This window comes from Geospiza fortis, unplaced genomic scaffold (assembly GCF_000277835.1).
Source record: "Geospiza fortis unplaced genomic scaffold, GeoFor_1.0 scaffold157, whole genome shotgun sequence".
Classification (NCBI taxonomy): domain Eukaryota; kingdom Metazoa; phylum Chordata; class Aves; order Passeriformes; family Thraupidae; genus Geospiza; species Geospiza fortis.
The window spans coordinates 1,427,401-1,441,269 of NW_005054314.1; the positions used below are offsets into that span (position 1 = coordinate 1,427,401).

Genomic DNA, 13,869 nt, shown 5'->3' on the forward strand with positions numbered 1-13,869 from the left:
ACCGGGTACAGAGAAAGCTGCTTCTTTTCATTCCTTCCTTTGGGGCATCCCAGTGTGATGAACACCACACAGGGACTGAAACGCCTTCACTTCTCAGGCCCAGGGGAAAAGGGAACTAGAATCCCCAAACCTGCAGGCCATATCTGCTAGAAAATATTTTAAAAAGCCGCTATAAAACTTGCTCCATTTGATTTGCTGAGGCCTTAGTGCTTGGAGGGTCTTCTGCCAGGCCCTTCTTCATGAGAACTGAGCTTTAGGAGAACACCCCTGATCCCAGATGCTTTACAATGGGAGTTTTCTTAGAATTTAATTTAATTGAAGTGTAATAGCATGGTGGTTCAGTGCTCACTGCTGGGAAAATAAGCATGGGGAGGATGTGAACTGTATGGGGAAGATGCTGTGTTACTCCAGGGGGCCTGGACCCTCTCTGTGTCCTCTGCTCTGGCCCTGCTGTCAGGCAGCAATCTGGCACTCAGCCATGGGCAGGTTGCACGGTGTGGGGTGGCAGACCCTGCTGGGCACAACTGCAGCTCCTGTCCTGAGCAATGTGGCTGGCACCTAGAAAGGTTTAAGCTCTGGAGAAGGGAGGCAGCATGTGCTTGGCACTGCATTTCACACCAGCATGGATGTTTTTTGCTGTTGCAGATCATTGGCTACCGCCCTGGCGCCGGGGTCCCCGTGAGCGTGGAGTGCAAAGTGCAGGTACTGCTCTCCTCTGTGCCCTGCAGCCTGCTGGGGACAAGGACAAACATCTCCTCCTGAGGGACCTCACCTCAGCACAGCTTGTCCTCATATTAGCCCCGAACACCCACAGGACCCAGAGCTGCCCGTGTGGCTGGGCACAACTGCAGGCCAATCTGCTGAGAGTGACAGAGGCACCACTCTCCTGCTTCCCAACCTGCTCCTGCAGCCTCACGGGCACCACCAAGCTCAGCCCTGGGGCAGCCTGTGGGCTGGGTGCCAGCTCCCAGCTGGAGCCTGGAGCTCGGTGGGAACTCCTCATTTCCATCTCCAGCTGCTCTGCAGCATCCTCAGTCCTGGAGGCACCCTGCAAGCCAACAGCAATGGGGTGAAGGAAGGGTTCCCACTGCTCAGGCAGCTGCTGGATCACGCCCTTAGAGAGAAAAGGCACAGCAGGGAATCAGCAGGCAGCAAACTGCAACCCTGCCCATGCCTCCACAGCTCCACTCTCCCCTGGCTGGAAGCAGGGCAGTGACTGCCAGGGGCTAGCAAGGGACATTTGCTCTGAGACAAGTTCTGAGGGGAGCTGTATGTTGTGTCCTGTGTGTTTGTGTGTGTCTCTGTTTTCTTCCTGATCACAGAAAGGCAATGAGAGTCACCTCAGGTCGGTGGATTTCTACCCTGGGAATGGGACATTTGACCTCATGTATTATCCCTACTACGGCAAGTTCACCCACGTGAGTGAGGGGCTGGCATCTCTTTCTGCTTCCTTGGGAATGGGAGGGCAGGAGCTGCTGCACAGGCTCCAGATGTGCTGTCAGGCTATTTTGGGCAGATGTGGGTAGAACAGAGGCCACGGGCTCTGGGATTACGGAGCTCTATTTCTGTCTCTGACAAACTGTATGCGTGTGTAACAGTGTGTGAGTGTGTAACTGTGTGTGTAACTCTGTGTGTGTGAGTGTGTGCAGTTTTTAGGACAGCAGAAAGCATTTTGAGTCCCATGGTCTGGTGCTGTCCTGGGCAATGACCCCAAGAGGCAATGTGCAGTGATCCATCTTGCTAAGGCAGAGGCACAGAAAGGCTCAGCATGCTGGAACCATGAACCATTTACAAATTATTTTACTGAACATAAAAGCCCTGCTTGCTATTCTGCTCCCTCAAAAATGACACTTAAATCTCCTTTCTTTCCAGGTCAACTACACATCCCCACTGGTGGCTATGCACTTTACAGATGTGCAAAGGAATTACTTGGTCCCCATCCAGTGCAGTCTGAATGGGAAAGGAATTATCAACGACCTGAACAGCGACCGCTTCCTGGGCCGAATCATCTTCACACTCAGCATTGGGAAGTAGCCCCTGCCAACTCCAGGCACTTAGGATAAGTCAATCAGAGGCTATTTCCTTCTTAAAGCATCAAGCCAGCATTTTTTTCTGCTAGGAAAAACAGGCACATGAAGATTATTGTTAATTTATTTTCATTCATAGTTAGGAAACCAATGAGATACAATGGAGCGTGGATCCATGTTTTTCATCTTCTGATGTAAATCATTATTAGTAAATATTAGAAGTTTTCCTCTGGGGACAGAACCTGCAAAAGATTTCACTTTTGATTGAAAAAAACCTCTGGTATCCAAATGCTATTTTCATAACGTCTTTTATGAGTGATCCCTGTGGAATGCATCTTTCCTGGCTTTAAATTTTATTTTTTTAGAATAGTTTTATATGCATTTCTCAGGCAAAAGCTAAAAAGGAGGTGGCTTATTAGCACTATTCTTGTTAAAATAATAAACAGCAAAAATTCTGGATTATTCCTGCAATAACAGAGTGGAAAAGTGAAAATGGCAGCTCTCAAAATGCTTTCTAGGATCTCCAGCCCCAGAAGCGTCTTGACTGCAGCATTTTACACAGCTCGTTGATCACACCCAAGGTGTTGAGCAAGGGCCACGGAAAATCGTTTGCCCTTGAACCCTTCCAGCTGTTCCTTTCTGAAGTGGGCAGATGAATGCATTTCTCCCTCCCCCCTCCTCACTCCAGTACTCCTCTCTGCCCCAGGACTCCTCACCCAGTCTCTTGGACAGGGATGAGTGAGAGGAGCTCTCCCGCCACACCTCACAGGTTGGCAGCGCCTCCTGATCAGGCACAGAAGTGCCCAAAGCTCTCAGACCTGTTCTTCCCCATTCCAGAGAGGTCCCAGCTGTAATGCTGCAGCAAAATGCAGGGAACTGCTCAGTCCCCTCACAGTTAAGGGGTCAGTGTTGGGGTGAGTGAAGGCGTCAGTCTGTCACCCCCAAAGGCTGATGAAGCACAGAGTGCACTGCCCTGAGCAGCCTGAGCCTCCCTCGATGGCACAGACCAGCTGCACTCTGCTTGCTGGGAGCTACAAACACAGCAGGACAGGACACCTTGGGGCACAGCACTACTGGGAAAGCACATTTACTAAAATTACTGCCTGAGCAGGGGCATTATGGTATGTTTGTCCTACATCCATAGCCAAGGAACGTCATCTGTCATTTCCTGATCTATATCAGTCTCTAAGAAGTGATTTTTTCTATTTAAAATAAAGTGACTACAGTAAAGTTAACTCTATGGTGGCATTCTTGAAATGCTGGTGTTAAGAGATGCAGTTTGTGCTGCCAGTTAGGGACTGAATTTCCAAGCAGCATGTAACAACATCCTGGAATTCTGAGCACTTGATAAACTTCCCCAGGCCATAGAGTTCAGTACAATAACACTCACTCTTCACCAAGCATCACAACCATCTGGCAAAAAGGATTTATTAAGAACTATTAAATACCTGAACCAGAGGTAGTTTAGGAACTAATTCTGTTCAGTTGTAATTATCCAGATGGCACTGATAGAACCAGGGCAACATATTCATTCTGCCTCTACAAATTATCTGCAAGGGCATCTTCTGACCAGCAGAAACTGGCTTCTGCCAAGGAGGATGCTGCTGGGGGAGTGGCTCTGCTTCTGTCATAAGAAATAAGTTAAACCCACAAGCATTTCTCTGTCTGCCAATTGCTTTAGCTCTTTTAAAGCATTTATATTTGTGAGGTCTTGAAAGGAAACCAAACTCACAGTGTCTCATGCTATCAAATTACAGCCTTCACACTAGCACCAAGATAAAACTTTATTTAATATCTATCCCCTATCTGTCTGATGGAAGGATTCTGATGGAAGAGGAGGTCCTTTAGCAGATGCTGGACCCATGCTTTGACCAAATCAACACAAAAATCAACTGATTTGGATGTAAATGTGTGAACAGCTTAGAAGCAAAAGCTTCTGTTTTCCCACAAACATCCAGATCCAAGCACATTGACACTCCCTCTGGAAAAGCTCTCAGAAATGGCATTCATGTCTACTTACACTGAAACAAAGCTTAATAAACACGATAATTAACTTTATTTTCCATACACATACTTTGCTGTCAGCATATTTGTACAGTCATTTTAAGATCTGGAAAATTTTACACACCACTCTTCATGCTGCAACAACCTTAAAGTGCTGGATCAATTTTTGACTTCTGTTGAAGCTCAAAATAATACTTTCTATGTATATATAATATATATATATGTATGTGTTTGCATCTAGGAAATGACCATATTTCACTAAGAGAGCCTAGCAAAAGTGATATTAAATACTTCAGTCTGCAATCTCAGCATGAAAACATAGCTGTGATCCATCTGCTGGTGGCAGAGAAGCACCACACTGACAAGTGGGTGTACTCATAAAATGCCACCTGAAATAATTCCATTTAACACTGGCAGGGAAATCAAGTATTGCAAGAGCAAAGGTACAATACAAGAGACCAAGACAACCAAACCTAAAGCACACAGTCCAACTCAGCAGCATTGAATTACATTCCTAAAAGAAAAAAAGAAAAGGACAACTTGTTCCAAGAGCCAAGAGCCCATTTGTACTATGGAATCACTTTTGTCAGAATCAGGTAGAGTGTATCTTTGGTCACTGTGAGGACAAGAATAATTGAATATACAGCTATTTCTCAAACATCAGAACTCACTCTTTGGAAAACTCCCTTCCCTGAATACACAGCTATTGTGAGTTGCTTAAGCATCAGTGCTGACTGTCACCTTTGTGTATGTGAATTACTGAAGGTGCTTCCCCCACAGCATGGATACAGGGTCAATGTACAGGGAGATTAAATATTGAAGCAGCTTTAGTAAACGCTGCAGAGGACAAAATTTGTGTGCCCTCAGGGTTTATTGGCTGCAAAAGGCTTTTGCCAAGATGGACCAAAAATGTTTGAAGAGCAAGAGGCTTCTTTCATTCCATCAACATGGACCCGATGGAACGAAGCAGAACACAACCACAATGACTAAATTCGATTTTGATACAGTTTAGATACGGAACACAGAATTGCAAAGGTATGGAACTAATAAGAAAGAAAGCATCTTCAAACAGGAAAGATGCTCTTATTCCTTTGGAAGTCACTTTCTTCACTAAACATATATTCATTTCTGCTTTATGATCAGCATTCCTCATGCTAGACATTTTGTGCTCTTACACTGAGACAGCAATAATGAGGAGGTTAAAAGCAGATTAATTCTATCAGACCTGAAAGGTTTCGTATCTCCCCTGGCTTTCAGAGAGCACAGCTTTGCAGTGATGCCCTGTTAACCTATGCAAGCTGTCCAAAGGAACTGCAGGGATCTCTGAGCAACCTGTGTTCTCAGTCAGCCTGAGTGCTCTCAAAATACTTTTGGTCCTCACATGGACCAATGCTGTCTAGTTTCTTTTATGTTCAGAATCAAAGCTGAGAGAAACTGCAGCCAGTGAAATTCCAGCCTCCCACCCTCATCTCACAATTGAGCTCAGAACAGAAGGAAAATGCAGTTCAACAAAATAGCACAGGAGACATTTCCTTCAGCAGACTGTTGCCTTTTCTGAGTAGCTGAAGTTCTCCAGACCTGAACCTTATCTTGGCAAATTAAGACACCAGGTAGTGCAAAGCTGTTCAACCTACATTAGCAGTCAGCTTCTCCATATGATGTTAAACAAATTAATTCCCTAGAAGAATCAGATGTTCTTCTCATATTATGTCAGGCTATTAGTGAGATCAGGTACTACTTTTACATTCAGAAGGAATAGGAAATTCAGGCTGATTCACAAGAACAGCCATATGCCAAGCTCCCCAACAGAAGTCAGCTGAGAGCTGGGTATTCATTTTCCCACTGCATGTACAGTCCCTTTTGACACAGCATTCACACTTTTAATTATAGTTTTAGCTGTAGCATTAACCAAGACAAGCTGTAGGCATCTAGAAATTTTCTTGTACAAAAAGATTAAACGACAGAAAGTTTTGTAGATGTCTTCTTTACTAAAAATAATCATATTTCCCACAGGGACACACCAACTCTGTTCAATTCTCTGGTCCTCAGAACACTTACTTTCTCCAAAGTCATACAGTAGCTTCTGCAACTCATCTTCAGACTCATGGCATGTTATTCTGTCATGAAGTGACTGTTATTCTGCCATGAAGTGATTTGAACTTTTTTAAATAAAGAAACCTTGAATTAATTTGTTTTTCTTTTTTTTTTTAAGGAGCAGGCCAGGAAGTCTGGGAAAGGGAAAAGAACAGGGAAGGTGGGCAACAGAGATGGAATGAAGAGATTATACAGACTGATAGCCAGTACGACTTTTTCTTCTTCCAATGATGTAAGAGATAAAGACAAGAATGATAAGGAATCCAAGTGCCACGCCCACTGCGATGGGAATAAGAAAGTTCAGGTCAGAATCAGCAAGGCATTCTTCAGCTGCAGAAAGAGGAAAAACAAAAAAAAAAGCAAGGGATAATAAATTAGTAAGGGAAATCAAGCATTAGAAACCAAAGAAAGCAAGGAGCAAACAGGCAGTTCTGAGAAATTACATTGTATTAGATACAATAATACATGTAAAGTAAAATCAGTATGGAGTAAAGAATTGATGGAAAGATTGATTTCTTTAAACACACTTACTCCACACATCCTTAATATTGGGAATATATTTCTGATTTATACATTTAAGTTGTACAATTAATTTCAGCTTCCTCTAGCAAGCACAGGCTAGATTAGAAATGTGAAGACAAACCAGCAGTCTGAGCATGCATTAGCTGATCACACCTCAGAGTTCGCAGCAATAAAGCAACAAGAACCCCACACTGCTGTAGTACTGCCTTGTCCAGGGCTCTTCCCAACCCGTGAGTCACCAGCACTCCTCTGGGTTCTAGACATGAAGGCATAAGGGACAACCCAAGTAACAAAGCAGAAACTTACTGAGACCTGCAAGAGACAGCCAAGATAAATGTGCCTCTGGGCACTGCATGGAAAACACTGAAAGGCTCTGTTGGGGTGGGTAACTTTATTTTCCATGCAAAAGGGTTATTAGCTTCAGCTGAGAACTACACAGACCTCATTGAAATCCACATCAGAGGAGAAAATGGAAGAGACATCTGTAACACTACAGTGGTTTTTCACACACAGCTTGTAAAGGTGAGGAGCTCCTTGCTGGTACAAACACCCATTAATGATTAGCAAACCATGCTGGGAACTGGTTTCAAACTCGAGGGAAGGCTTGGCACCGCAGCTGTTTGCAAGGAGAGCAGAGCTCCACCTGCCTGTGCAGGAGGGGTGGGGTGAGGCAGGAGGCTGTGCCTGAACAGTGCCTCCTTTAGATGTATTTCATAAAGCACACTCCTGGTAAAACTACTTTGTTTGAGTTTTTAATTAGGACACAGCATCACACACAGAGTCAACGCTTCCTCAAAAGCTGGCTGCTGTTTTTCACCGAATCAGCATTAATTATGGGAAATGTATTGTCCTGCTTTAGCTTTTTACAGTCCAGCACACACTTGCCATGGCCCCTCCCTGAAATACCACACAAAGCCTTTGACTAAGAGCAAGGAGAACAACACGTGGAGGCTCAACAGCTGAAAATATGGAACTCAGATTATCTGAGGGCACCTACTCCCAAGCAGAGCAACACTTGGAAGGAAAAGAAAAAAAACAAGAGGAAAGGAACTAGGCACCTTATACAGCTATTTCAAAATATTCTGATTGAGAAAATGTTTAAACATCTTAAAGAGAGACATACATTTGATATTTAGCCATCTTGTTCACTAAATACTAACACAGACAATTTTCTAGATGCAGGATAATGGGTCACTAAACACTAACACTAAATATGAATGGATTTGCTAAGGATGAAGGCGCCCAGCAGGCAGTGACAGAAATTCCCTCTCTTCTTCAAAGGAAGGAGATGGCTGCACCACACATCACACTGTGGCACCATTACAGGCAATTCCCAGGGTGAAAAGGGTTAAGGTTTCATACCAGGAACATTCCATCCTTGCTGGCACACATCTATCCAGGTATGGCTACTGTACAGTGGTTAGAAGCTCCAGAGGTGTCTTCAAGTGCAGAATTGGTAATTACAGCCCAACACAGCAGGGCCAGCAGGAACAGCTTTTTCGACTGACGTGTCAGAATGTGTCTCCATTCAAAAAAGTCAGAAATTTTTGGCCTAAAATTTTTTTAGCCCCAGTATAAAAGCTGCCTTCCCTTTTAATTCCAATCATGAGATTCAACCAATAGCCCCAAAGTTTGTGTTTTATTAACATATGCTAAGGAAGAGAGAACATTGTGGTAAATAAAAAAAATTTAAAAACCAGCCAAAGAAAAAAACAAAACAAGGAACAGATGACCAAACAAAATGCCCCTTCCAAAACCCAAATCCCATCATTCACTGGCTAGAAATGGTACTTTTGAGGACTATTAGCATGACATCTTTAACCTAAAATATGAGAAACCTTGACATTAAAATACAATATTTAGCAAACTGTATATAAGGTACTAAACCAACCACACTCTACAATTGATGATACATGTTAATATTCCACATCCACAGGTGTTAAATACATCCACAATTTAAATGCTGTTGCCACAGACCAGAACAAACCCAGCTATGTAACAGAATCTCAGATACAGACTGATTAGAGTTCACCTTACTCATTGAGTTTATTTTCTTTAAAAAAAGACAATACAAGATGTCTGTTTTCAAATCAGTTAAAAAATGTGAACAAGTTTCCTTAAGAAATAGAACAATCTTTATTTTTTAGAGCACAGGTTAAACAGATTGACAGTTCCCTATGGAGCAATACATACAGGAAAACTAGTGGTTTTATAACAACAGGAAGTCAGGTGAAACTGATGTTTTTTGAACCAGTTACCTACACATCAGTCTAGGAGTACTTAAAACTCTGAGCCAATGCACTTACAGGTTTTTGCAATGGTATTTCTCGTGCTGATTTTAGGAAGCCGTTTGCATGAATCTTTTATTTTATCACTTGGAAACTGTGCACAGTTCAAAAATTTGCAAGGTCAGAAGAATAGTGTGATGATTACTCCTTAACAGAGATGCATGTTTAACTGGTGCCACTGAACATCACTGACAAAAAAAAAAGAGCTAAAAAATCTATATGAACTTCTGCATTTGAGGATATATTAATATGAAAGTCATTAGATCCATTTTTAAAAATTAAAATGGTAAGTCTTGAAGCTTGTTTCATGATTAAACTTATAGCAGTTCCCCACTTTCATTAAAATGCATTTCAGTAACTGATGCAAAATTCAAGCTGTAGACTACAAGCTATAGTAAGCATTATCCACCCATACATGCTTCCTTGGCTAGTGTCAAGAGTAAACTGTCTTTACAAAAAAAAAAACCAAACCAAACCATTACTGAAAGAAGTGTATTTTATGATTTGTATACAAACATGCCACAGACATCTCTACAACCCTAGAGAACACTAATAAAACACTAGAGAAGCTTTGATGCAGGCTAAACTCATTCTAAATGGGGAGACAATGTTATGTTCATTAAATAACTAGCTTAGGCAGCTCATGTTATGACATATGCAAAAAAGCCACAATTATCTAAAAGTCTAAAAGACTTTTTTTTTTTTCCATGCAGTAAGAATATGCACAAGGAGCCCAGAGCGAAGATGTGCATCAAGGGTTAGTCTCTACAGAGCTGCAGTTAAAGAACAGTCCAGTTGCACTGCACTTTTTTAACCTACTTATTGTTTTCATACAGCAAGGAAAAATAGGTGTTGTGGGACCATCTCTTGTTTGGCTTTTGCATTCTTAACATTAATAAATGCTACACCGCAAACAACCCAACACAAACATTCAACATTCAGAGTGCCAATGGCGGGCAGTTACAATGTGAACTTTGACTGGCAGAGAACCATTCAAGATGAAGATTTAAAAACAGCTCAAGCTGCAACAACAGATACTGGCTCATTAAATGAAAGCATCTTTAAACAAGGTCATTCGAAGCAACAAGACAGACCAGTTCTGTGCAGAGTATGGTATGAAGTTAAGTGCACTTTAAAGTTCTGGAATATTTAGAAAGGTTATTCCCTTTAAACTGATGCCAGCAAAAAAAAGCTTGCATTAATTTAGCAGAAGTCTGCCTTAGGTGAGTATTTTAGATGATTGCCCAGGTACAATAAAGAATTCAGTGCCTAACAGGTTTTTTTTGAAAGCATCTGGAAACGGCACTGAAGTCTTCCCATATATTCACCATTTGGCAAATTACCCATTTTGTTTGTACAGCCACGGTATAGGAATGATTCCTGAAATTACACCAAGGCAGGAGTAAATTACTGAAATCCTAACAAAGACAAGTAAGTTACTGCTGCCACTTACAGAGATCACTTAATCACCAGCCTGAAGTTCAATCCTATGGAAAACGAAGTTGCTATTGGGCATTAGACAATCCTTGTCAAACACTGTACAAGTCAACAGAGTGACTAATGCTGCCAGCTTAACCCACAATTACAACAACAACTAAGGAACGCAGAGGAGAGAAGCAAGTACAAATTCTATGCTATTCTGGGAGATGCCCAATGCACATCAGTTCAGAACATGTTATTGTTTCAGGCTAGTATTTTTAAAAAGCAGAAATAAATCCTAAATGCTTTAGGACTTTTGCAAGATAAAATCCTTAGCCTAGCAATTCATCCAGGATCTGACATCTTCAAGACAGCTATGAAACCCACATGGTCTTCTTAGGGCAGGAAAACAAAGTGTAATTCTGCTTCATCTGAGATAAACATTCTCCCTTTATTCTCAACTCCAATTAGCTGTGGCTAGTAATTACTCCTAAGTTTTGGCTCTTTTTTTGGACTTCAGAACTTGCACTTGCTTTGTTTAGAGTGAAATCATAACAGGAATCACACTTAGATTCACAAAGTTTGATATCCAGCATAGCTTTTTCTTCTGCCAATTATGTAAGCAACCACTATAATGGCAATCAAGACAGCAAGTGCAGCACCAACTACAATTGGGATTAGAATGCTGTCATCATCCAGCGAACACTCCTGGGCTGTAGGTGAGAAAAAGGTTGCAATGAGGAATAAATAAAGACAGAACACTTGCCAAGTGTGGTATAAAAATCTGTTTTCCTTAATAGGAAGGTGTTAAAAAATCAAGTATTATTTAAACTAAGAAAGAAAGAACTGCAGAGGTCTCATCAATACATTTAGCATATTTAAGCATTTTAGTTAATTTAAGCATTGATAACCTATAGCAAATTAAGGGTTTACAAGTTTTCCTGTGCACAAGATCTGCACTAGGGAAGAGAGCAGCCATTTTTCCATATTCACAAACCAGGCTTATCTATTTCATACTTAAAGCAAGTCTGGTTGGTACTTTCACTCATTAAGGATAAAAGGTGACCTAGATTTGGTATCAAGAATCTATCCAGAACAAAGACATGTTACACAGATAAAATAACTGTAATTAGAAGAAAGCTAGCTGCAACTTTAACAATGGAGTGAAATGGGTCCCTAACTCTTTAGAAAGACTAAACTGTTTACCCTACACACATCTGGAATTATCTTACTTCTGTCTAAAACCAGAACTTTTCAATCTATGTGTCTACAGATCAGTCTAGTCCAGTAAGACTGTGCTGCAACTATTAGCATTAAGCACAAGGACCAGTTTGCACTAAATATTAAGAGGTAATTTAAGACATTTCAGTTTTCTCCAGAAAAGATCAAGATATTGCAGCAAACAAACATTTCAGAATCTCTTTTGTTCTGGATACTCAAGACTGCCTCTGAAGGAAGCTCTGACAGTTCACTCTTCCCCAACACTCCTATTCCTCAGACTGACAGGTAAAAATAAACAAAACATCTAACAGTATTCCCAAAGTCCACTTCTGCAAAAGTTCTGTCCAATTTTCTTACATTTCTGAGCTACAAATGCTGCAAGTCAAGATGTTGTTAAGTGACTTCTAACCTATTCTGCACAGCAACCCTTGAGTCCCTATTCAGTGTCTCTAGCTCATTCAAGTTTTGTGAAGAAGAACCACACTCTTAGCATTTTTTAAGTGAGGACAAAGTTTTGCTTGAACTTGAATGCCACTCTCAGAACTTCTCTTCATTCCATGTATATCTAAACATATTTTAAAGAATTGGAACAAGAGCTTCTGAGACAAAGTGCTTGTACCTAATGCTGGTGCTTTTTAGCAAGTGAGAATTTTGCAAGCATCACTAAAAACAAAACCATAACTCTTACCTGTAGCAAACTTATTTGCCTCCACAAGGAATGGCTGAATCCATAGATTAAAAGTATGTACTTGAACATTTTCATTAATCTGAAGGGTCTGTTCTTTTCGGCACATGTAAGAGCTACCAAGGAAAGCATCCCACTTGCTTAAGTTGTTGTTATCTGCACTTGAAATGACTAAAAGAAGGAAAAAAAAGAATTTGCATATTCACTTAAAATGCAAGACAGTAAGAATGAGTAGCTGAATCTAGAGGGGCCAGTGCTTCAACACTGACTAGTCTGAAAAACAAAGTGCAAAGTGGAATTGATCAGCTTAATCAGAAATCAGAAACTGAAGTTATTACCGTAACCTCCCTTTCATATGACATCAGGCTCTCCTTATACCTCCACTTGTCTCAGTCCTGCAGAGTTGCAAGTGCTTTAGCTTTAATGCTCTTTAATTGCTGTAGCTATGACAAGCAATTAAAAAAAAAGAAAAAACATATGTTTGTTGGGAAAAAAGTATACTTTAGCTTCTGAAGGACTGGCCTTTTTCTAGTGAGAGTACAAGTGGTTGGAAGATACAGCAGCATCTTCAAACAGAGAAGACAACAGCTGGTTTAGAAAAAAGCTTCAAAGTTGGTACAATTAGATTTCACACCACAAAAAATTACATTACTGAAAAGACTTATAAAGAAGCCCTCCTAACTTACAGTGACTCCACTAGCAGAAGTTTCAGGAATCATAGAGTGGTCCCAACACTGCTGTCTAAAGTAACTCTTATAGCCATTTCTGCTTATTATTTTTGTGCATATCAACTTCTAGACAGAGTAGGAGCTAACAGTAAGCATGAACAACACTGAAAAAAAGCCAGAATTATTTGATGCAGACATTGAATTACCCTTGTATTACCCTTGTTTAAGGCAGATACTGTTTCTTACCAGAACCATTCAGACGGTTGAGCAGAGTAACATTCACCTCCCTCAGATAAAATTTCTGTACACTTGCACTCGCATTTTTCTGTTCAAGAAGCAAGAACCAAGTGTCAGTGTGCAATTTTGCATTTGTAACTTTAAGAACACATGCTTTACAAAAACCAACACATTTACCAGTCTTACATTTTCTACCACTTTAACCCAGTTCTCCATTTGTCCTGAGGCACTCAGCTGGCCAGTTCCACTTCCCATACAGGAACAGCCAACCACCAGCAAGGAACAGGAGGATTTTACTGTAAGTGATCACCATGCATGCTGTTAAATAATAAATTTAGTTTAAAATAAAAGAAGTTACTTACAACAGCAAATGTGAAACCAATCAGCGTGCTATTTCCATCATTCAGTTTCAGAGTGGCTGTTGTGTTACCACAGGCACCATCTGCGACAGTTGTCTTTGGATTGATGTTGATCAGGAGAGGCTGAAATACACACAAAGCACATCAAAGACATTCAGCTGCCTTTGGAATACATTGTCTCAGTCAGGAACAGTCTTGGGTTAGAAGAGCATGTCATAAATATGACAGCAAGAAGAGCTGAGCTTGGCTGCTATGGAACCAAGGCTGTTTGAGTTAAATTTACATGCTGGCAGTACTGAAACAAACAAATTCCTCGAGAAGTGTTACTTTGTTCCCTAACACAAC

General features: G+C 41.2%; 2 protein-coding genes across 2 annotated transcripts in view; one reads left to right on the forward strand and one right to left on the reverse strand.

Moving 5' to 3' along the window:
* The window catches only part of ATP1B4 (ATPase Na+/K+ transporting family member beta 4), an 8,865-nt gene extending 6,760 nt beyond the window's left edge, over positions 1–2,105 (forward strand). The window contains exons 7-9 of the mRNA XM_031056107.1: positions 611–702; positions 1,323–1,418; positions 1,873–2,105. Of these exons, the coding sequence (XP_030911967.1) occupies positions 611–702; positions 1,323–1,418; positions 1,873–2,034 (350 nt within the window). The 3' untranslated portion in view covers positions 2,035–2,105. The remainder of the gene's footprint in view (positions 1–610; positions 703–1,322; positions 1,419–1,872) is intronic.
* Positions 2,106–5,999: 3,894 nt separating this feature from the next.
* LAMP2 (lysosomal associated membrane protein 2) overlaps positions 6,000–13,869 on the reverse strand; it is a 10,605-nt gene continuing 2,735 nt past the window's right edge. The window contains exons 5-8 of the mRNA XM_031056040.1: positions 13,528–13,647; positions 13,175–13,253; positions 12,264–12,431; positions 6,000–6,455 (exon numbers count right to left, since the gene is read on the reverse strand). Coding sequence (XP_030911900.1) covers positions 6,313–6,455; positions 12,264–12,431; positions 13,175–13,253; positions 13,528–13,647 — 510 coding nt within the window. The 3' untranslated portion in view covers positions 6,000–6,312. The remainder of the gene's footprint in view (positions 6,456–12,263; positions 12,432–13,174; positions 13,254–13,527; positions 13,648–13,869) is intronic.